Below are 24,887 nucleotides of genomic sequence, written 5' to 3'. Positions count from 1 at the left end.
AGGATTATCAAAAAATAAATAAAAGCAGATCTGCCATATGGCCCAGCTATACCACTCCTGGGCATATACCTAAAGTAATTTAACTTCTATTCTGTAGATACTTGCACATTTGTGTTTATTGTAACTCTTTTCACAAGTGCAAGGGAATACAATCATTAGCTGTCCATCAACACTAACTACTGTCCTGGTCTTCTGTTCTTGTTTTCCAAAGGCCTCTGGTACATTAAAATGTCATTTATTAACATTTATTATTATCATGTATTTAATTGCATGCGTGTGTGCCTGTGTGTTATATATATGTATCGCATGTATGCAGGAGCCTGTGGAGGTCAGAAGAGGCATCGGATCCCCTGGCACTGGAATTACTTTGAGTCATCATGTGGGTGCTAGGAACTGAAACCGGGTCTTCTGTAAGAATAATAAGCACTCTTAACCACTAAGCCATCTCTCCAGCCTTTTCCTCATTATGTAGCCCATGATAGCCTTGAACTGGTTGTGTACACTTGGCTGGCCTCAAACTCACAGAGACTCACCTCTCTCCTACTTTTGCACCTGGTTTTGATGACCCAGCAAGTTTAGATGGTTTTGCTTTTGTGAGCATAAGTAGAGAAGGAAATTGATATTTTGGCATTGGGGGAGCCCACACCGAAATGCTGGAAATTAAAAACTCAGTGAACCGAACAGAAAAACAGTGGAAACACCACCAATAGACTCGGCCAAGCAGAATAAAGAATACCAAGGATAGAGGACAAGATCGACTACTGTATTCAAATTCAATAAAGTTTTTATTAGTATTACAATGTCCAAGAAGTCTGGGGTGAAATCAAAAGACCAAGCCAAAGAATACACAGAACAGAAGAAGGAGCTGAGAGAAATACTAAAGACAGAGAATTTGTCTATTAGTTGAATCTGAGGGTCCCAGTGCCAGATTCTTCAGAAGACAGCCAGAGCCATTAAGAATTTGTGCACAGTACACCCCAAAAGAGCAGTGTGGACTTTCCTCCCTGCGAGCCGCATCCTCTGGGTAGTAAGAAGCCGGCTTTACTCTCCAATCGCTTTCCCAGCTGCTGCTCCGGCCCCGATGTCCAAGTCTGCCAGGCCTGTCTCTGCCCAGGGAAACTTTCAAGTTCCTGTCAAAAAACCTTGCAGCTAACAAGCAAGTCACGGTGATGGGTGGAGGAGGTTACCATGGAGACAGGTCCAGGGCCAGGGGCTCGGGTTGGGGAGGCCCGGGTTCAGCTTCCCATTGGCTCCACGGACGCGCAGCGTTCCAGTAGCACATGCGCAGTGGCGCCGAGGCGAGGTCGCCTGCGAAGCCCAGGCGCTGGGGGTTCCGGCCGGGGCCTCTGGGGACCCAGCTGGGGCTGTCGCGTCCCGGCGGCTCCCGGCTCCTCCCGGAGAGGAAGCAGTGAAGCTGAGCCCCCCGTGCTGCTCGGGGTCGAGCCTGCCACGCAGGCGCCCACCACGCCGCCGCCATTGTTGCCCGTGCTGCGCGGACCGGGCCGAGCGACAGGTACTGATGTCCCCGCGAGTGTCCACGGGGAGGCCGGGCCGGGGCGAGGCCGGGAAGGGGAGGCGGCTGGAGGCGAGGCCGGCGCATCTCCTCCGGGGGCATGACTGCGGATGAGCGGGGCCGGGAGTTGGAGCCCGGGACAAGTGCGTGTGGGTTCTTCTCCGCGTCTGTGTACTTGTGGGGTTGGCTTTGGGGGATCGTGCTTTCGGTTTATACTTGAGGAGGCTCCTGAGAACAGCCTGGAATCACGGTCCAACCGGCTTGTTTTCCCGGCTCTGAGAGTAGCGTAGACTGTGCGAGGCGGATAAATAGATCGCCTGGGCCCCACCCCCCACGAGGTTGTTTAGAAACCTCCAGTTCGTCCCAGGAATCGCAAATTTGCTCTGTGGCTGAGAACAGCGGGAACACCCGTGACAAAGATAGGGAAACGTTTCTTTCTGTAAGATGGTTAGTTTTTTAACAAGTTAGAAATTAACCATTCTGCTCATAATTCTTCGAATTATTGCTTCTACCACCACCATCCATACACACACGCACATATACACTTCCTCTAGGATGAACATATTTTAAGTCCAAGGAAAGAGGAAAAGAAGATCGGGGTGTATCCTTCTTATGTGTCTACCCGTGCACTCTGCAGAGTCTGCCTCTGTGTGTGTGATGAGTAGCATAGTGCACCAGGAATTCTTGAGCTTATGGTCCATTCTTGTGCTGGATAGTTTTCTACCAACCTAACACAAGCTATAGTCATCTGAAAGGAGGGACCCTCAGTTGAGAATATGCCTCCATAAGATCCGGCTGTAAGGCATTTTCTTAATTAGTGATAGATGGTGAGGGCCCAGTCCATTGTGGGTGGTGCCATCCCTGGGCTGGTGGTCCTGGGTTCTATAAGAAGCAGGCTTGAGCAAGCCAGTAAGCCGCATTCCTCCATGGCCTCGGCACCAGCTCCTGCCTCCAGATCCCTGCCCTGTTTCAGTTCCTGTCCTGACTTCCCTTTGATGGTGGACAGCAGTGGTAACCCTAACTAAGACAGAAACGGGAACCAGAAGTGGGCTGATACTATCCCGACCTAACCGTGTTATTTGGGGGAGGATTGTGGAAGGATGTTGGAACTTTGGGCTAGAAAAGCCATTGAGAGCTCAGTGGGATGTTCTGGAGAAACTGATGATAAGAATGTTGGGAACAGGGCCGATGATGGAGGCCTGGCCTGTGAAGTTTCAGAGGAAAGCAAATTTGGCTTTTTGGTGTCTGGTCAGCTGGAACTAAATAATCGTCTGTGATTACGAGGAGACCAGCACCACTGAGGTGAAGTGTTCTGGGGGAAGTGTTTCCTCAGGGTCAGGCACACAGACGCTGTCTTCCAGAGGCAGCCAAGGTTGTGCCTCCTGCTGACAGCTGAACTTGGCAGGGTACCAGTCACTCAGGTGGTCCTGGTTTTGATGATATGAAGGAGTCATGGAGAGCAGCTGAGACTTGGCACTGTGTGGCAGGGCTGGCATTCCTGAAGAGAGCCCAGGAGAGGCTATCTTAGGGGTCTGTTGCTGTGATGAAACACCATGACCAAAAAGCAAGTTGAGGAAAGGGGTTATTTGGCTTTCACTTCCACATTGCTGTTCATCACCAAAGGAAGTCAGGACAGGAACTCAAACAGGGTAGGAACCTGGAGGTGGGAGCTGATGGAGGGATGCTGCTTACTGGCTTGCTTCCCCTGGTTTGCTCAGCCTGCTTTCTAATAGAACCCAGGACCACCAGTCCAGGGATGGAAGGACCCACAGTGGACTGGGCCCTTCCCCATCGATCACTAATTAAGAAAATGCCTTACAGCTGGATCCTACGGAGGCCTTTTCTCAGCAGAGGTCCCTCCTTTCAGATGACTCTGGTTTGTGTGTCAAGTTGATTTAAGACTAGCTAGCACAGAGGCTACTGGAGATGCCAGCGTTTTGGAGATGCCAGTACCATGGGGTGATCACCAAGACACAGTAACAGCAGTGGAGTGAAGCCTGCTGGACCCTAGAAGACCAGCTGTGTGTACTGCAGAGGATAGAATCAGAGGAAGAGCCCAAAAGATAGTGGATTCCAGCCATTGGACATTGAGTTAGTTATGTAATTGGAAGGTTTTTTTGTTTGTTTGTTTGTCTGTCCTAGAACTCACTCTGTAGACCAGGCTGGCCTTGAACTCACAGATCCACCTGCCTCTGCCTCCCCAGTGCTGAGATTAAAGGCGTGCACCACCACCACCACCACCACCACCACCACCACCACCACCACCACCCGTCTGGTTTTGATTTTGACTGTGACTGTGCCCTGGTTCTCTCCTCTTGAAATAAGAAAGTATTTAACTTATTCTTCATTTTATAGGAGCCCACAGTTGAGAGACTTTGGATTTTAAAAGAAACAAAAATTTTTAAAGTGTTTGACTTTGTAATACTTGTGGGACTTTTTAAGTTTGAAAATGTTTTATATTGTGACGTTGTTATGGAATATTATTTTAACTAGGCAAAGATGTGTTACATTTGTTTATGCTGCAGAATATTACTTTAACTGTGCAAAGGTGTGTTACATTTGGTTATGCTGCATTTGTTTAACGGTGTAAGGATGTGTGTTAATTGTGTAAAGATGTGTTGTATTTGGTTCCCCTTGCCTGCCTAAGGCACCTGATTGAGCTAATAAAAAGCTGAACAGCCAATAGCTGGGCAGGAGACGGATACGCAGGGCTGTCGGGCAGAGAGAATAAGTAGGAAAAAAAAAAGCATGAGAGAAGAAAGAAGAGAACGAGAAGGAGAGGGACATGCCCAGGGCCAGAAGTCAGACATCACCAGCCAGACACAAGAAACAGTGAAAATAAGATACCGAAAGAAAGAAAGTAAAAAGCCCAGAGGCAGAACAAGGAATAGGAGACCATGGTAAATGAAGACCACATGAGAAAAGGAAGAAACAAAGTGCTAGAGAGGCCCACAGAAATCCACAAAGATACCCCCACAAAAGATTGCTGGCAATGGTTGAGAGACAGCCGGAACTGACCTACTCTGGTGATGGGATGGCCAAACACCCTAATAGTTGTGCCAGAAACCCCATCCAATGACTGAGGAATCTGGATGCAGACATCCAAAGCTAGGCCCCGGGTGGAGCGCCAGGAGTCTAATTAGTGAGAAAGAGGAGGGTTTATATGAGCGAGAATTGTTGAAACCAAGGTTAGATAAAGCACAGGGACAAATAGCCAAACGAATAGAAACACATGAACTATGAACCAAAGGCTGAGGGGCCCGCAACTGGATCAGGCCCTCTGAATAGGTGAGACATTTGATTGGCTTGATCTGTTTGGGAGGCATCTAGGCAGTGGTACCAGGTCCTGTGCTCATTGCATGAATTAGCTGTTTGAAACCTGGGACTTATGCAGGGATGCTTGGCTCAATCTGGAAGGAGGGGACTGGACCTGCCTGGACTGAGTCTACCAGGTCGATCTCAGTCCTCGGGGGAGGCTTTGCCCTGGAGGAGTGGAAATGGGTGGGCTGGGGGAAGGGGAGGGGGGCAGGAAGGGGGAGAACAAGGGAATCTGTGGCTGTTATGTAGAACTGAATGGTATTGTAAAATAAAATAAAGGGGGGGGGAGCCCAGAGGCAAAAGGTAGATAAAGAGAAACAGGTTAATTTAAGTTAAAAGAGCTAGCCAGAAATGAGCCTAAGCTAGGCCGAGCATTCATAACTAATAAGTCTCCATGTCATGATTTGGGAGCTGGTTGTGACCCAAAACAAAAAGCCTGGTACATGATGATTATTATAATTATCAATATTAACTATTATCAATATTGTGTGATCTTGGAGATGAACAAGAAAAGAAAGGTTGTGGCTTAACATGATGTATTTGTGTGTCAAACTGACGAGGTCAATTGTACTGGCTGGTTTTATGTCAACTTGACACAAGCTATAGTCTTTTAAGAGGGAACCGCAGTTGAAAAAATGCCTCCATAAGGTCGGGCTGTAGGGCATTTTCTTAATTAGTGACTGATGGGGAGGGCCCAGCCCTTTGTGGGTGGTGCCATCCCTGGGATGATGGTCCTGGGTTCTATAAGAAAACAGGCTAAGCAAGCCATGGAGAGCAAGCCAGTAAGCAGCACCCCTCCATGGCTTCTGCATCGGCTCCTGCCTCCAGGTTCCTACCCTGTTTGAGTTCCTATCCTGACTTCCTTTGATGATGAAAAGTGATGTGGAAGTGTAAGCTAAATAAAGCCTTTCCTCCCAAGTTGCTTTTGCTCATGGTGTTTCATTACAGCAATAGTGACCCTAACTAAGACAATTCTTGTGTTTCAGGTCTTGCTCATCCCTTCAAGTTCTGGACTCAGAGTTTGTTACAAGCTGCTACTTTTACTGTGGTTCCATTCTGGCCCTGACTGCAACAGCCCTTGAGGAAAAAAAAGAATTGTTGAGACTATAGCATGAGACTTCAAGCAGTTGCTGCAATACTGGAAAAATAAAGGATCCTGCCAGATTGGTTCTTCTGTCTGTAGCAATGTTAGCCTCAAGAAAGAGGATGGCCAATTCTTCACGCTCCCAAGTTCTTCTCATGTGGAAGCCAGACAGGGTTCAAAACGGCCCCCGCGGTGCTGAGAAGCAAACACTCACTTCAAGTCTCTTTCGTGACACTGAGACCTGTCGACAGAATTTTAGGAATTTTCCATACCCAGATGTGGCAGGTCCTCGGAGAGCATTGAGTCAGCTCCGTGAGCTCTGCCTTAAGTGGCTGAGACCTGAGGTTCACTCCAAGGAACAGATCCTGGAGTTGCTGGTGCTGGAGCAATTCCTGACCATCCTGCCTGGGGAGGTTAGGGCTTGGGTCAAGTCTCAGTACCCAGAGAACAGCGAGGAAGTGGTGACGCTGGTGGAGGATTTGACTGAGATTCTGCAAGAGGAAGGTGAGAACTGTACCGCAGAGAGGGGTGGAATCCCTGGGTGGTTAGAGAAGACAGGGGCCCCTCTGAGAGCAAGTCCCCCCCCTTAAATGAAATTGGGGAGAATAAAGGTCACTGAGGAATGAGCTTTACATGAGGTCCATCCTGCCTTGTGTCCCCTTCCAGAGTGCTTGAGACCACTGTGACTTGCAGGGGGTTGCACCATTATGCTAATAAACCACTAGTTTTATGAATTGGGTTTTACAAAAATATGCTTCCAAAATAGCAGAAGTATCCACAGAACGTTCATGTATTGAGACAACTCACAACTTTGTATCAGAGATTTAAAGAGCAGGAGATGTATGTAGCCTGGTGGTGGAGTGCTTACCTTTATGAACAAGGTTCAGGGTTCAATGTCAGCACCACCCCAGAAAAAAAAATAGAGAAGTATGAATTTTCTTCATGTGCTTAGTGCCGAAGCAGGCTTGTTCTTGATGTCTGCACAAATGTATTAGGACAGTCATTGGCCTCTTCTCTGACTCTGAAATAGTAACGAAGTTTTCAGTTGTCCTTTGCCTTCTCACATTGAGAAAGTGTAGATTAAACATAGCTGGTGAAGTGTGTCCTAGACCGTGCAAACAGACTAATCATCATTGTCTCCCCAGCTCCTCAGAATTCTGCCCTCCCCCAAGAAATCCCAGAGGAAGACCCCAAACATGCTTTCCAGGCAGGGTGGCTCAATGACTTGGTGACCAAAGTGAGTCTGACTTTCTTTTGTGATTTTAAAGTTGCTCGTTAGTGTATAAGGCCGTCCTGTCCTGGGCCTACAGCAGCTAAGCCCTCAAAGGCCCCGCGCAGGACCTAGGCCTCAGTGTCCCTGGTAAGCATGTGTACCTCCCTTGTCTTCATCACTCAGACTTCAACCAGCAGTGCTGGGTAAAGGTTGAGTGTGACCCCACAACCACATGAGATCTCGGCGGAGAGTTGGGGGGAAGCGGAGAGGGTGGTGACTCTGCTATTGAATCTGTGGTTTGAGACAAGGTCCTTATCCACTCCTGGCCCAAGACATTCAGTGCCAAGAAGTAGACTTTACCTTTTAGATTGTGGACACTAACTATGAGCCATCTGGTTATCCTAGATTACAGCACTGGTTGCTAATATTTTTCTTCATCAAAAAGTAACGGCCAAATATTCTGTGATCAACTGTTTGAATGGTAGTCTCTTATTTGAGGACTAACAACTCAAGCACTATTAAGAGGTGGATTTATTGGGGGGGGGGGAGAGAGAGAGAGAGAGAGAGAGAAGCCTGTTACCCAGACCATGATTTACTTGGAAAATCAGAAAATCAAGGGGAAATATGTTAGAAATTATAGAAACGGACTGCTACAGAAAATAACATGCAAAAATATATCCCGTGTTATGTAAAGATCATATGATAAAATGAAATAAGATTAGTCAGTACCATACATGCATACACATAAAAGAAAATCTTAACATAGCTAGAACTAAGCATAGTATGGATTTTGCAGTATTTCCCTTTTTTGTTTTTGTTTTGTTTTGGTTTTTCGAGACAGGGTTACTCTGTGTAGTTTTGGTGCCTGTCCTGGATCTCCCTCTGTAGACCAGGCTGGCCTCAAACTCACAGATCTGCTTGGCTCTGCCTCCTGAGTGCTAGGATTAAAGGCGTGTGCCACCACTGCTACCTGGTGGATTTTGCAGTATTTTCATGTCCTTTGTCACTTTACAGGATGTAAAAAAGAAAAAAACTTGAGTAATAATTGCAAAGCTGTCATCTCCCTAAATCATAAACTTAATATGATTTTACCCTCTCAATTTTTCAGTTGGGTAGGGCTAAGGCAGTAGTATCCTGAGTTCAAGGCCAACATAGGCTACACATGAAAACCTTGACTCAAAAATATGTGATTTTTTTTTAAGTTACAACTGAAGAAAAGGAGCATGCCAGAGTAATGAAGAGCCTAATCATACACATCTCTAACCCCAGCACTAGGGAGCCAGAAGCAGGTGGATCTCTGAGTTCAGGAGGCCAGACTGGTCTATACAGTAAGTTCTGGGATAGCCAGGGCTACATGGTGGAGACCCTGTCTTAAAAACATTTTGTGATGTCCCATTTTTTGAAACCCTATCTTGAACAAAAAGAAAAAAAAAATGTCTGGTTATGAGCCTAACCTTTAGTGGCTGAGCCATCTCTCCAGCCCAAAAACTAAAAAACAAAAACAAAACCATTTTTTAACAAGAACATAGAGACAGTAACCTTTCCAGTGAATGTGTCTATAAGCAGCAGTTCAGCAGGAATAAAAAGGACAGGGATAATAAGAATGGACTCGGCATTTCACTGTAGAGCATGTCGATTTTTAGTTATAGCTTGTCAAATTTATTCCTAAGGCAAAACCAACTCTGTCATCTAGTTTTCAGCCTTTCCTCTGGGCTTGAGAGAAGCCTTAGTAGGCAAAGCTGTTGCTACACAAACGTGAGGACCTGAGTTTGGATCCCAGAACCCACATAAAGCCAGAAGTGTTAATACACATCCATAACCCCAGGCTCTGGGGTAAGATTGGAAGAGACAGGAGAATCCCTGGAGGTTCACAGCAAACAAGAGGCCCTGTCTCAAATAAGGTAGAAGGTGATGGCTGACACCTGAGATCATCCTCTGTCCACCACACACTCCATGACATCGGCATGCATCCAAACACACACACACCACATGCACACGCATACACATAGTCATTTTCTTTTCCCTTTTTTTTTCAGTGCTAGAGATGGAATCTGAGTCTAGCTAGAGTCTACTAGACAAGTGCTCTACCACTGAGCTACACCCCAGCCCTTTTCTTTAAGATGAAGCCACCAAATGCATGTACTAGTACCAGCTGAAAATAATATATTCTACCTATTTTTAAATGTCCCTTTAAGGACCTTTTAAGGAGAATAGGGAGTCAGCCACATATTGGATGAGGGTTTTTGGACCTTGGTTTGGTTGGTTGGTGGAAGACAAGGTCTCACTGTGTAGTTCAGGCTAACCCAGAACTTACTGAATGCTGGTGTTACGAGTGGGCCACCACACCCAGCAGGATGAGACTTATGATTCTGTGACGTCCACCACCACAGACACACACCCAGTGTCACCACTGTCTCCTCCCTCACTAGTTCCTCAACCGAGGTAAGTTATGTTTGATATTTTAGGAATCGGTGACATTCACAGATGTGGCCGTGGATATCACCCAAGAGGACTGGGAACTGATGCGCCCCGTTCAGAAGGAACTGTATAAGACTGTGACTTTACAGAACTATTGGAACATGGTTTCTCTAGGTAAGGTCCACACCTCTCCTCCCAAAAGGCCTGCTGCGGTATGTTCCTGCCCCTCCTTCCTAAAAATCAGGTTAGGCTCCTGAAGGACTGGACTGAAGACAGAGTCTAGAGGTAACAAGTCTCCTTCAGCACAGAATGGTCATGTTCTGCTGTTCCCCAGAAGAAAGGCTTGCAGGGTGGGTCCCTGTGCACCACAGCACACAGCTGTAGAGTGCTGCTGCTGCTGGTTGCTGCCTCACACCTAGTTCTCCTATTAGGTCATGTCCGTGAGCCGTTGTCTCCCCACAGAAGCCCAAGTAGAAATCAGGAGTAAAGGCACACAGCTCCTTATCTCAGGATAAACTCCCTCTGTTCCTCCTAACCAGGACTGACCGTCTACAGGCCAACTGTGATTCCCATCTTAGAAGAGCCATGGATGGTGATAAAAGAAATTGTAGAAGGCCCTAGCCCAGGTGAGAAGAAAAGCCAACACGTGACTTTACACTCCAGAATCTGTGTCCTCAGTGTATTGATATTTACTTTGTAAGTGTAGCAAGGTGACTACAGAGGCATCCAGCTGGTCCAGAACCCCGAGCTCTTGGCATTGCTGCCCGGGGGGAAATCTTCAGGAAAAGTTCCTGAGCATCTTTTGTATGCCTTTGCCAGTGGCTGCACATTTTATCCTCAAATATCCCTAGAGCCCATCTCTTAGACCATCTTTGGGGCTTCACTGTGCAATCCCCATCCCACGATATGCAAGTGTATTAGTCAGGGCTCTCTAAAGGAGCAGAACTGTAGTCAGACTTCTTCTGTCCTGCCAGCCAGCTCCCAAATAACTACATGAAGACTTCTTATTAATTATGAAAGTTTGACTGATAGCTTAGGCTTGTTTCTAACTAGCTCTAATAACTTACATTAACCCATACTTTTATTAATCTACATTCTACCATGTGGCTTTTACCTCTATCCAATGTTGTATGTTCAACTCTTTCTTTGTCTGGCTGGCTTCTCCGCCCTTCTTCCCCACATCCTCTGTGCCTGGAAATCCTGCCTAGCTATTGGCCATTCAGCTTTTTATTAAACCAATCTGAGTGGCATATTCAGTGTATAAAAAGATTATTCCACAACACAGAACTGATTGAATGAAATATATTTATATAAGAGGTGTATATATATGGGTTTATTGAGTGTAATTTAAAGACTATGGTCTGAGTAGTCCAACAATGGCTGTCTCTATAGAAATGCCAAAAATTGTAGTAGTGGCACACACCTTTAATCCCAGCACTCGGGAGGCAAAGGCAGGCAGATCTCTGAGTTCGAGGCCAGCCTGGGCTATGGAGTGAGTTCTAGGACAACCAGGGCTACATGGAGAAACAAACAAACAAAAAAAGGGCCAAGAATCTGGTAATTGTTCAATCCACAACACTGGATGTCTCAGCAGTCCCAGTGTGGTGTTGGGAGTTCCAGAAAATTCCCAGAGAGTTACTGTCTACATTGAAATGCTGAAGAACTTGGTCTGAATCCCAGTGAAGGAACGCCTCAGCAGCTGGATGGGTGAATTTGCCAGTGAGAGTGAGGGCAGGCAGGCAAAAATGAAAAGCTTCCTCCTCCCATGTCCTTTTATGTGGGCTGCCACCAGAGGGTGTGGCTCAGATTTAGTGTGGGTCTTCTCACTTCAAATGATCCAGTCAAGAAAATCCCTCACAGGAATGCCTGGCCTCTCAGGTTTTAGCTGATTCTAGTTGTCTAGTTGACAACCAAGATCCACCATCATGGGAAGCAAGTATAGACGGCCACAAAAAAACAATGTATATTTCAGACTCCCATGGTATTTTGAATTATTTTACTCTGTTTACCAACAAACCCCTTTGTCTATGTACAGGCCAAGTGTCTCACCCGCACCCAATGCCCAGTCCCTCTGTCTCCCTGGAAGCAGTCACTGTCTGTTGATTATGCCCATCCTCCACCTGGGGTTTTAAATAATTGCTAATATTTCAAAATAAGATTCTAGTTTGATCCTAGAGACACTTGTCCCTGCCACTGTGTGTGTTTCCAGGGGAGAGAGGTTTTTTCATATAAAGTCAAGATAAAAAATCTCGTCAAGGACTGGGCATATACCTCAGTGAGGAGCACCTCCCAGCATGCACAGGGGCCCGGGCTTGATCCCCAGCAGTGAAAAAGAATAAAAGGGATTGTTATTTAAGTTCGTTTTCCAATATAAAAGGTACCTTGCTATCGATACTGTTTACACCTTGTTTTTTCCATGTAATATCATATCCTGAAAACCATATACCAGTAATGGTATAACCAAAACCAAAGCACCAGTAATCCCAGCACTCAAGAGTCTAAGAGAGTGGCGAGTTCAGAGCCATCCCTGGTGAACAGTGAGACCCTGTCTCAAAATTTTTCTTTAAAAGCACTTGGTGATTATCTGAAGAACTGTTTCCTTTTTATTTTTCGTTTTTCATTCCTCCATTCTTATCTTCTTTACAATAACTTGATTTTGAAAACTGGAACCTGTGAAAAAATGGAAGCCTGATACATGGAACATGGATGTGCTTTTCATCTTGAGTCATGAATTACTATTGCTCATTTGAATGTCTCAACAACGTGCCTTTCCGATATTTTCTTCCCAGTCCAGAGTTTCATCCGGAGCTCCTGTCCCGCCACCTGCTGTCCCTGTCTTTAGTCTCTGTTTATGTAAAACTGTCCCCAGCCTCTTTTCTCTTACGGGCTGATCCTGGCTGTCCCCTCTCTGTTTGTCCGTCTGTCTGTCTGTCTTTCCTGGTAGTGCTCTCACACATACTTGGTTTTGGTGGGTCTTGTCCCATTCCCTGCCTCTCCTTCCTCCATCATGCTCGCCTTCCCGCCCTCCGTGCTCCCCTTCCCGCCCTCCGTGCTCCCCTTCCCGCCCTCCGTGCTCCCCTTCCCGCCTTCCGTGCTCCCCTTCCCGCCCTCCGTGCTCCCCTTCCCGCCCTCCGTGCTCCCCTTCCCGCCCTCCGTGCTCCCCTTCCCGCCCTCCGTGCTCCCCTTCCCGCCCTCCGTGCTCCCCTTCCCGCCCTCCGTGCTCCCCTTCCCGCCCTCCGTGCTCCCCTTCCCGCCCTCCGTGCTCCCCTTCCCGCCCTCCGTGCTCCCCTTCCCGCCCTCCGTGCCCCCTTCCCGCCCTCCGTGCTCCCCTTCCCGCCCTCCGTGCTCCCCTTCCCGCCCTCCGTGCTCCCCTTCCCGCCCTCCGTGCTCCCCTTCCCGCCCTCCGTGCTCCCCTTCCCGCCCTCCGTGCTCCCCTTCCCGCCCTCCGTGCTCCCCTTCCCGCCCTCCGTGCTCCCCTTCCCGCCCTCCGTGCTCCCCTTCCCGCCCTCCGTGCTCCCCTTCCCGCCCTCCGTGCTCCCCTTCCCGCCCTCCGTGCTCCCCTTCCCGCCCTCTGTGCCCCCTTCCCGCCCTCTGTGCCCCCTTCCCGCCCTCCGTGCTCCCCTTCCCGCCCTCCGTGCTCCCCTTCCCGCCCTCCGTGCTCCCCTTCCCTTCCGTAACTCGTGTGTTCTGTGACTCTTCCCACCTCATGGGCCCCTTTCTAACTTCCTGGCCATTGCTCACATTTATATGGATGCATATTTAACAACTGGAAGCTAAGGGGCCAGCGAAATGGTTCCATGGGTAAAGGTGTTTTCCACCCAAGCCTGGCGACCTAAGTTTGATCTTTGGAACCCATGTAAAAGTAGAAGAGAACAGACTCCAGAGAATTGTCCTCTGACCCCCACACACATGGCTGTGGCACACGTACCCACACACACATATCATGCACACACACAATTTATTTTCTAATAAATGAAAAGGAAAAGCATTAAGAGCTAGGAGCCAAGTCTGAGAGAAAACTATCAGAAGCATATGTCTTTCTGAGCCTGGCCCATCAAACTCATAGAATTCCATTGCACCACATCATCATTAGCCACTCATCTGTCAGTGAGCATCCAGGCCGACTCCATTTCCTTACTGGTGTGAAAAGAGCAGTGAGTGTAGATGAGCAGGTGTCTCTGTGGCAGGAGGTAGAGTCCTTTGGGTATGTGCTCAGGAAGGCTAAGCTGGTCATATGTCATGACAGATCTCCGCATTGATTTCCACTATGTTTAGACTTACTTTTTTTTTTCTTTTTAAGTCTTTCATGATATTTTTTAAGGGTTCAAGTTAGTCTTGTTTACAGGGTGATCCTGATTTCCCTGCTTCCTCATAAAATAGATTCAAGTTAAACTGTTTGTTATTTATTTGCCTGTTTGTGAAAGGGTCTCACTGTGTAGTTCTGCCTGGCCTCAAACTTGTTATGTAGACCAGGCTGGCCTCAAACTTGGAGATTCTTCTGCCTCCGCCTCCTGTGCTAGGATTAAAGACGTCTGCCAGCATGCCTTTCCAGTTTTTAAAGTCATGAGTTCATACTGATGAGTCTAATTCAAGTCCAAACCATTAGAATTCTCATCCCATTTTGTATCTCCTGTCTTACATCGTGCATAAGCTGGTTCACACCTAAGTATGTTTACTTCCTGTTACATGTTCCACAGATACTAGAATTATCATACGTCAGTGGTACTATCGATAACAAACTATCAGAAAGCTTACAATTTCATTAAAGTCTTTTTTTCTTTTGTCCTTATATTATTATATCCCACTAAGGGATACATTCTTATTATATATATTTGAATATATAAAAACATTAACTTAATTGAGAAATTAGAGCTGTATAAAAAGATATAAACTCTGATGGTTTCTATTCTCTTAAGATAACCCTATTAATTTGAGTTCCCATTCCTGTTTCTTTTTATAAAAGTTAAATTAACATATTTTCAGTTCTCCTTATCTATACAGAGAACATTTTGTATTACTCTTGCATCTTGCTATTATTACTATTACTATTATTATTATTTAAGACACCAACTTGAATATCCACTATACAGCATTAACAGTGACTTAAACAATAATGATAAAATTCTATGTGGTTTCACTTTTTTTGTTTTTTTTTTTTTGTTACATATTTTAAGGATTACTACTGGAAAAGCTAATTCTTTTCCATAATCACAGCATTTAATTGGCAGGATTTTTTGGCAATTTAATTGGCACATGGGAAAAATCATGTTGGGTAATGAAATAAGACTCAACTGAAGTCAGTCTGGTCTCTGGGAGATGCCGCCAGTCTGGGACCACTTGAATGAACTTCATAGCCTGGGGGATTTTAGACCATTTAGGAGCCGGGGTTAGTCTGTAAAGTGAAGAGGGGGCCTTTTGCAGTTATGTGTGAGAGCTTTTACTAGCACAAAGACGTTTAAGTTCTGTTTCCAGCTGGTCCTTACCTGGTGCCTGATCTCCTCTGCAAAGGGATCCTGTTGGCTGCCTTCCAGCTTTGTCTTAGGCCCCTGGACTGCTTGTACTCTCAAAGCGGCTCTTTAAACGCCTGGGCTGTCATGGATCAACATCTCAAGTAGATGACTTCAGCTCTGGCTCTCCTCCTGCCCCCTGCTTTTACCTGTTTTTGACTCATGCTGAGGATTTTGCCAGCTCCAAGATGAGTAGTTAGTTGAGCCTTTGATTAACTTATCTCACTCATTGGTTCTACCTCAAGAAAAGAGCTAGGTATGAGGTCACATCCCTTTAGTCCTAGCACTTGGGAGGCAGAGGCAGGCAGATTCTGTGAGTTCAAGGCCACCCTGGTCCATATAGTTAATTCAGGCCTGCCAGGGCTACATAGAGAGACCTGTCTAAAATAAAGGAAACTGAAACATGGGTATTTTGTAACTAGTGGTATTGGTCTTCAGTGGCCATTACTGTCTCATAACTTTTTTGTTTTGGTTTGGTTTGGTTTCTCCCTGTATCCCTGGCTGTCCTAGAACTCACTCTGTAGACCAGGCTGACGTTGAACTCAGAGATTTACCTGTGTCTGCCTTCTAAATTCCGGGATTAAAGGTGTGTGCCACCACATCCAGCTCAGACCTGTTTTTTTTTAATGTGTATGATTATTTTGCCTAGATGTATGTATGTGTATTATGTGTCTCTGATATCTGTACAGGTCAGAAGAGAGTGTCAGATCCCCTGAAATAGGAGGTAAGGGTGGTTGTAAGCCATCATGAGGGTGCTGAGAATGTCTGCAGGAGCAACAAGTGCTCTTAGCTGCTGAGCCAATTATCCAGCCCCTATCTTGTAGTACAAGACCTAGCCGTTCTCTGAGGCTCAATTCAGATCACATCATCTCGGTCGCAGCTTCTGTTGTTTACCTGAATCAACACTGATTCCTTTCTTGGAAATACTAGACTACTGTTGGGTCTTTTAACCAACAGATATCACCTGTAAGCAACCACTCTGAATAGTTACATACACATACTTAAGCCTTCATTCATGGTCTCAGTTCCTGAATTTCTAATAAACTGATTTTCTTAAATGTACATTAATTATAATAGTATCAATGGGCTTTTGCTTTAAGCTTGTTAATTATAATTTGTGATGAATTCAGCAGTGGAGCACTTATCTAGAAGGCATGAGGGCCTAGGTTCAATCTGCGTGTGCGCGCACTACTTTCTAGCATGTATGTAGATACTGTAGCCTGCTTACACAGAAGTTAAACTGACCTGCTAGGACCAGCTGGTTCTTTTTGTCTATACCCAATTGTTGATCCACTTATTTTGTTCTTCTGGACCAGTATAACATCCTGATTGGAGAGTTGTCTTTTAAATTTTTTCCTCTATTAAGAAAAAAAAACAATATAACTATACTTCTAGCACTAAATATCAGTAAAAGTGACAATGAATTTACTGAAAACTAGAAAAAGAAAACTATAATTTCTCCACTTCATTTTCATGGTAGCACTTTCTCATTTGACGTTGCTCCTAGACACGTTCTGCTGTCAACTGTGATTTTTGTATTTGAATAAAAGTAATGAAAATGAGCCAGGCAGTGGTGGCGCACGCCTTTAATCCCAGCACTCGGGAGGCAGAGCCAGGCAGATCTCTGTGAGTTCGAGGCCAGCTTGGGCTACCAAGTGAGTCCCAGGAAAGGCGCAAAGCTACGCAGAGAAACCCTGTCTTGAAAAAACAAAACAAAAAAAACCAAACAAACAAACAAACAAAAGTAATGAAAATGATTTGTAAATTCAAGCAGCATAAGGAAGCAAATTAAATATGTGGCTTCTCCCCTCGGGACCTCGTCCCTCAGACATCAACATTTCCATGCGTGATACGTGTAGCATGTCTTTACAGAGATGAGACCTCACCCGCTCCATGTGCTGTTTTACGCCTGTTTTTATTCACTTAGTGTGCCTGCACAACCCTTCCTAGGCGTTCCTAGACCTCCCTGACTCCACCAGTCACCAGTGTCCCACACAGGCCTCACTTCTAGATGCAGCATTTCATTTTCAGTGGCCACATACTGTCCTGTTGAATTGACAGGTTGGAAATTTATCATACCTTGAGCTGCATTTAGTTTCTGAACCATCCTGTACCTTTTTCTATATTGCAAATTGTTCATATTATATAACTAAAACTTCAGTTTCATATTTCCCACTTGGTTTTCATAGTGGTGTAACACAAACTTTGTTAAATAATGTATTAGAAACATAGCAGCAGGTATGAATAAATGCATACTTGAGAGCCTTGAAATCAGATTTTGGATTAGAGGTTTTTTTGTTTGTATTTTGTATAAACAAATTATTTTTCTAAGTTCATTTGACTGACCACCAAATTCAATCTCGGGCCATTTTCTGAAGAAAATGTAGAAAATATATAAGCTATTTCCAGAGTTTACATGTGAGTTGAAAGTATAAGTTGTCAAACATAAGTGACACAAAGTTGTGAAAATATAAGTCACACGAAGTTGTGAAATAATTACCTAAGGCCAAGTTCTGTCATTGTATTAAGTTGAACCGTATTGAGGGTGCTGATACTCAGCCTTTCGGCCTTTGAGGAAGACAGTTTAATCTTTCACCCATCCCTGCTGTGTTTAGGTTGTAGGGAGGGGTGCTGTGAAGGGAACACAGGGAACTGCAAACACCTGTCAGTAGGTAGGATCAGACAGTCTGGAGCTGGCATAGTGCTTACAGCTGTGAACATGGCCTTGAACTTAAACATGAGGCGTAAGAGATGTAGAAAGGTAAAAGGCCAGATTATTGGGGTGAAATGCCGGGGGGGGGTATTTTGAACTCTTTTGGGGAAGGGGATACTTTTTTAGCCCTTAGGCTGCTTGTCCTCCCACTTTGCTGTGGAGCAGAATAAATAGCCTTCAGTACTTGCTAAAGCATCCAGCCTCACTGCCGGTGTGTCTGAAGTAAGTTTAGGATGTGACCCAGTAATTTCAGTTCATTTCCAGGTGACTGTGGAACACATACTGCTAGTAGACACTCAGAACATTGGTTAAGGCTGCCAGATGAGAGTAGAAAGCACTCCATTCGATTATTTTAAGAATATTATATGATGAGCCAGGCATGGTGGCACACACCTTTAATCCCAGTACTTGGGAGGAAGAGGCAGGTGGATTTCTGAGTTTGAGGCCAGCCTGGTCTACAGAGCAAGTTACAGGACAGCCAGGGTTACACGGAGAAACCCTGTCTTGAAATATAATATATATATATATATACATATATATATATATGTATATATATATATATTATATGGTAACCTAGCATAGTGGCTCACACCTATAATCCCAGCACTCAAGAGACAGAGGCAGGTGGTTCTCTGAGTTCAAGGCCAGCCTGCTCTACATAGTGAGTTCCAGGACAGCCAGAGCTACATAGACCCTGTCTCAAAAAGAAAACAAAAACAAATTTTATTATTTGAGATTGTGCCTGTAGATGGGAAGGGGGAAAAAAGCAGGCCTACTTTATGAGATCTCTGTATGTATAAACTACACCATGTGTCCCAAGTTTCTCTTCACAGTGTCACCTGCCTCCTGTCTGCAATTTCTACCATACCGACTAGTAAGCCTCTCCATTTTCTGTGATTTATCTCCTCCTTTTCTAAGCATTCATTTTCCTTTCCTAAACCTCAAGGACCATAAAATGAAATTCAGAACTGTAACCTTCAGATATTTTTATTCATGTATATTATTTTGTTCCTTTCTTTAAAGAGGAAGACTTTTAATACTGTTTTTATTTCAGAATCGGAAACAAAAGCTGAAGCACATATTCCATTAAAGGATCTTCCGACATTCAAACAGGATGGAACCCAGACCGTCAAGCAGGATGGAACCCAGACCGTCAAATTGGAAGAAGCCGATGACTGTGATGACTGTGATGACGGATTAGAGAGGCAGCCAATGTATGACTTCATGAAGATTCCGATGGATGAAAGAGACTTCAGTTTGAAGTCAGAGATTTCACAAGAAGACCTTCCAGAAGAATATCTTAGTAAATACGATATATATAGAAATGATTTTGAAAAGCACACAAACCTAATTGTACAGTTTGATACCCAATCAGATAATAAAACTTCTCTATATAATGAAAGCAAGCCAACATTCAATAATGTCTCATCTGGTGTCGTACATGGGAAAATACTTCCTGGAGATAAGCCTTATTCGTGTAATGTCTGTGGAAAAAAATTTAGGAAATACCCGTCACTCCTGGCACACCGAAATAGCCATGCCAAAGAGAAATCTTATGAATGTGAAGAATGTGGGAAAGAGTTTAAGCATATCTCGTCCCTCATTGCACATCAAAGAATGCACACTGGAGAAAAACCATATGAATGTCACCTGTGTGGGAAAGCCTTCAGCCAGCGTGCACACCTTACCATCCATCAGAGAATCCACACTGGAGAAAAACCCTACAAGTGTGAGGATTGTGGGAAAGACTTTAGTCAGCGTGCACATCTTACTATACATCAAAGGACACATACTGGTGAGAAACCATACAAATGTTTGGAATGCAGTAAAACCTTTAGCCATAGTTCATCATTGATTAATCATCAGAGAGTTCATACTGGAGAAAAACCTTATATATGCAATGAATGTGGGAAGACTTTCAGTCAGAGCACACACCTTCTCCAACATCAAAAAATTCATACTGGGAAAAAACCATATAAGTGCAATGAGTGTTGGAAGGTGTTCAGTCAGAGCACTTACCTTATTCGACATCAGAGAATTCATTCTGGAGAGAAGTGCTATAAATGCAACGAGTGTGGGAAGGCCTTTGCTCATTCATCAACTCTTATACAACACCAAACTACTCACACCGGAGAGAAAGCCTATATATGTAACGTGTGTGGGAAAGCCTTCAGCCAGAGTGCAAACCTGACCCAGCATCATAGAACACATACTGGAGAGAAACCATATAAATGTAGTGTGTGTGGGAAGGCCTTCAGCCAGAGTGTGCACCTTACTCAACACCAGAGGATTCACAACGGAGAAAAGCCCTTTAAATGTAATGTATGTGGGAAAGCATATAGACAAGGTGCAAATCTTACTCAACATCAAAGGATTCATACTGGAGAGAAACCCTATAAATGTAATCAGTGTGGGAAAGCTTTTATTTACTCTTCATCACTTAATCAGCATCGAAGAACTCATACTGGAGAGAGACCCTATAAATGTAATCAGTGTAACAAAGATTTTAGTCAGAGAACATGCCTTATTCAACACCAGAGGATTCACACAGGAGAGAAGCCCTATGCATGCCGGCTGTGTGGGAAGTCCTTCACCCAGAGTACCAATCTTATTCAGCATCAGCGTGTTCATACAGGTGCCAGACATCGCAACAGGTGCCAGACACCGCAGTTGATGGACATGACTTTGTTTAAGCTTCATAACTTGATTGCCTAAATTTCATTTCATGTGCTGTGTCAGAATATTCAAAAAATCTGAAAAAGTGCAATATGCTAGATATCACAGTATCAGAAGTACCAGAATTAGTAAAATGGCTTGTCCATTTAGATTCTAGTGTGAAACTTAAAGTTCTATCCACTGCTTAGGTTTCATCTCATATCACTTGAATTCATTCCAGAAAGAAATACTATGAAAGGATATTTTGAAACCTGTGACTCATCACCTCTTAGTATTTTTCAAGTATGTTTTATTGAGGCCTTATGACTCTAACTTGGGCAAGTGTCCATCAAGTAGATCTCCCACTAGAGAGTAATATTGACATCAGAAAGAAGATAGATGCTTTGGGGATGCTTCATCCTAGCTTTGAAGCCTTAAAATAAGTAAAAGGTCCTCCTCAGCTTTTGCTTCCTCTTTTCCCATTGTAATCTCCATGTGAAGCCAGTGAGCTTGAGGAGGAGACCTGAAAAGATCTTAAGAGATTTCTATGTGACCACACTTCCTCCAGGAAGAGACGGCAATCTGAGAAGATAGAGGATCAGGTTATACAAAACCCTAGACATGAACAAACTCAGACACAGATTAAACACCCCAAGCTTAAAGTCATTAGTACAACGGTATTTTTAGTTTCACTGGTTTTGACATCCAGTGTTACCCTGAAGAAAAAAAAGACAGGCTAACCGTTCCCATTTTTTTTTCCGGGTAGCTTTTAATTTGATAAGTGTGCCCATGGCTCTTACTGTAGCAAAGTCATTGCTTTCTATGAAACCCATTTCCTGAGAGCCTACTGTGCTCAGAATGCAGACTTCTGATTGAACCCTTTCAGTTAACGAAGATCTTTAGAGTAAAGAAAAGGTGAGGACATGCTCTTAACTCCTTTGCCATGGAACAAGCATAATCCTACCTAAATGAGTGGCCAAATACTACCCTATAGGCCAGGTTAAGTGAGCAGTGAACATAGCTATATAAATAACGTGAGAATAAGTAAGAGACAAGGTTCGAGTCCAGAGCAGGGTGGAAAGGAGTGAGGAAGGTGGGTATGCAAGTAGCTGGTGTGACATGAAATATAACTGGGACCCCTCTACCTAAGGAAAAAATAGCGGTAAAAGAAAAAATAGGCTATTTATAAGAAGATAAAAAGGAAGTTATTTTCAGGAATAATTAGAAGCCTAATACTCTTTCACACATAGAAGTAAAATAGAAACTACACTTAATGTGTTAAGAAAATGTTTCATTGGAAAAAAGCCTTGGTGCAGAAACTATCAGTAATCAGTAAACAAGAGCTGAGTTCATGGGTCTTCAACAGCATAGAAGAAAGGTTGGCAGGCGTCCATTTTTAACTGCTGCTGTATTTACTATCCATAGCACCACACTCCCAGAATATAAAGCAGAGCTTCACTCTGCTCATTCCTGCTTCTCCGGGGCCTTGCATATGATCAACATATGTTGGCCGAGTTGATGAGTAAATTGTGTGAATTAGAGTTGAGTGCTAAGGTAGAATCTTCTCACGCGTGGAGAGAAAATGTGTGGAACTGAAAATAACTTTGTGTCCATGTATCACATGTTTAACAAATACCATTTACCGTGTAACAACAGCTTAAGAATGGAGAATCAGAAGTAGCGGGACATCATTGCCCAATGAAAGTTCCCATAACTAAATGAGAAGAAACAAATTCTGGTGCCATAAATACCTAAGTTTATATTGACAATACAGCATCACTAGACACCACAAGGAGGGCTGAAGAAAAGGGTGAGATGCTGGCATCCTGAGGTTATCTTTATGGGAATGTTTCTTGTTTGTTTTGGTTTTGATTTTTTTGTTGTTGTTTGGTTGGTTGGTTTATTGAAACAGGGTTTCACTGTGTAGCCCTGGCTGTCCTGGAACTCACTCTGTAGACCAGGCTGCCTCTGCCTCCCTAGAGCTGGGATTAAAGGCCTGCGCCACTGCCACCACCCAGCAGTGTTTTCTTAATGAAATTGTCACTTTCTCTTGACATTAATTACCCTTGACTTCATACTAGTCACAAAATTCTGGTTAAAATACTTAGATTCTTCTCATTCCTCAGTTATGTTAAAAATAGCGACTGTATTTACTAGATGGTTTTTGATGTTGCTTCATGCCTTGCATAATGCTTCTTTCTGCTGGGGTGAGTGTGGTGTGGTCCAGGCCATAGGGCAGTGTTTTGTGTTTCCTGCCTTTGTGTGTTTTATGTAAATAATATAAAGTCTTCCACTGGGACACAGACGCAAGTAAGGCTCCTATAAAAAAATAGAATAATAGTACATAATCCTGTCTTTGTGTGTTTTTCCTCATTTTAAAGTTGTCTGGCCCCTGAGTAACTCAACAGATTTTAACAAGCATTTCCTACAACTTTTTATTAGGAACATTGCTAAATATGTTTTAAAAAGTTTAAAAATCATAAAATCAACTGTCCCCACCACCACCATATTTTAAAGTTAATATTTTGCCAGATTGAAAAGTATCTTAAAGACATTTCACCTCCAAATACATCTCATAAAAATAAGTCATTCACATAACTATATTACCTCAAAGAAAATGGGCAGCCCTTTCCAACATCTGAACACCTAACCCATTTTCTGGTTTCCTGGTTGAGCCAGGGAGTTTCTTCATACGCTTTATTGGATCTGCTTCCTCTAGAACAGTCCCTCTCGTTTTTTTTTTCAGGATGTGTTGATCATCACATTCGGGATTTAGTTTATACATGGTTTGTGTGTGGTGTCATGTCTATCCTGAAGCTTCTGTATATTAGAAGTTGAGGCCAAAGGCTTAGCTGAGCTCAGGTTAACCATCTTTAACCATAGCATTTCACAGTTTCATTGCCAAAACTCACTGTCAGGCCAACACGCTGTTGGTGATGTGACACTTGGCTGTTGAGGTGGTACCCACCAGATTGTCCCAATGTCATTCTTCCTGTTGTGGTTAACCATCTGTGGGCTGACACTTGGGCAGTGTGGCTGTCCTCTTAACCAACAAGTTTGTACCTAGTCATATCGTTACCTAACAGTAATCTTTGCCTGGGTCAATCATTAAGGTCTGCAAAACATAGTTTTCTCTCGCTCTTTTCACATTTGGTGAGCAGTATTCCGTAAGGAAGAATGTTCCTGCATTAGCTGATGCATTAGAAGCAAGATCATGCTTAGCTCTTTTCCACTGATTAGCCAGCCAATTTAGGAGTTTTTTGTGTTATCTACAGTGATGACAGATGAGTCAGTGTGTTAGTCAGTCACAGTTTCTGTCACCCCATCTGGAATTGTCTCTAGTCTCTGGGTACTTTATTGCCTTCTAACACAAGGTGTCTCAAGTTCATCCTTCATTTCCATTGCCCAAAACCTGGATGGAAACAGCTCTCCTGAAACTCCTGGCTCCTTTTTATAATGAGCTATTTAGAAACAAAATCTGGGCACTCACACTCAGTGAAACTGGAGTGCCATTAGCAAGTGTTCCCAACCGAACTTATAAAGAGGAAATCCTCTCTCCACTCATTTTGCCAGTTACACACCTAAGTATTTATTGAGGAATACACTTACAAATTGGGTAACTCGGGAGCAAACCACCAGGTCTCATCAAGCATCCAAGTAAATGGAACAAGCATGTGCACTGAAAGGAACAGTTAGGACCACAAAAGGTCTGGTACAAGCTCATCAGCCATTTGTTTGAGGGAATGGAGCTCTTCAGTTAATCTGGCTGTGGGTTAAGTGTAGGGCAGTTATGAAAGCAAGCAGGTATATGGTAACTGCCACACTGTGACTAGTACATCTCAATAGCTGTATAAGCTGGTAACACCTTCCATCACTTTCATCTGTGGTGCTGGTTTGAACCCAGGACCTCACAGGTTAAGCTAATGTTCCACTACAAAGCTACACCACCACATCCCTACCATATTTCTTTGTGTGTGGGTGTGAGTATGATGTATGTATATGTATGTGATGCACTTATGTGTATGTTCATATGTGCATGTGGGTGTGTAGGCCAAAGACAGTGTTGGTTGTTCTCAATCATTCACCTTATTTTTTTATTTACTTTTTTTTTAAATTTTATGTGTATGGGTGTTTTGCTTGCATGTACGTCTGTGCTCCATGTGCATGCAGCCCTTGCAGCAGCTAGAAGTCGGTATAAGATTCCCCTGGACTGGAGCTATAGATGGTTGTCAGCCACTATGTAGGTTCTGGGAATCGAACCCTGGTCCTCTAGTAGAGCAGCCAGTGCTCTTAGCCATCAAACCTTCTCTACAGCCCTCTACCTTATTTTGGGGGATTGGGTCTTTTCACTGAAGATTCACTCACAGATTCCACCTGCCTGGCTGAATAGCAAGCCCCATATTCACCTGTCTCTGACTCCTGCACACTAGGGTTACAGACAGATGCCAGCACATCTGGCTTTTATA

General features: G+C 44.3%; 1 protein-coding gene across 1 annotated transcript; it reads left to right on the top strand.

Moving 5' to 3' along the window:
* Positions 1-1,280: 1,280 nt before the first annotated feature.
* Positions 1,281-22,435, top strand: Znf287 (zinc finger protein 287). The gene is given in 7 exon segments (XM_076543985.1): positions 1,281-1,313; positions 1,315-1,611; positions 5,942-6,419; positions 7,061-7,152; positions 9,594-9,720; positions 10,086-10,172; positions 18,821-22,435. Coding segments are annotated over 7 exon segments (2,775 nt in total). The 3' UTR covers positions 20,482-22,435.
* Positions 22,436-24,887: the final 2,452 nt, after the last annotated feature.

This window comes from Peromyscus maniculatus, chromosome 8 (assembly GCF_049852395.1).
Source record: "Peromyscus maniculatus bairdii isolate BWxNUB_F1_BW_parent chromosome 8, HU_Pman_BW_mat_3.1, whole genome shotgun sequence".
NCBI lineage: Eukaryota > Metazoa > Chordata > Mammalia > Rodentia > Cricetidae > Peromyscus > Peromyscus maniculatus.
Note: the sequence above shows the minus strand (reverse complement) of the source record. Positions and strands in the feature narration are given on the sequence as shown.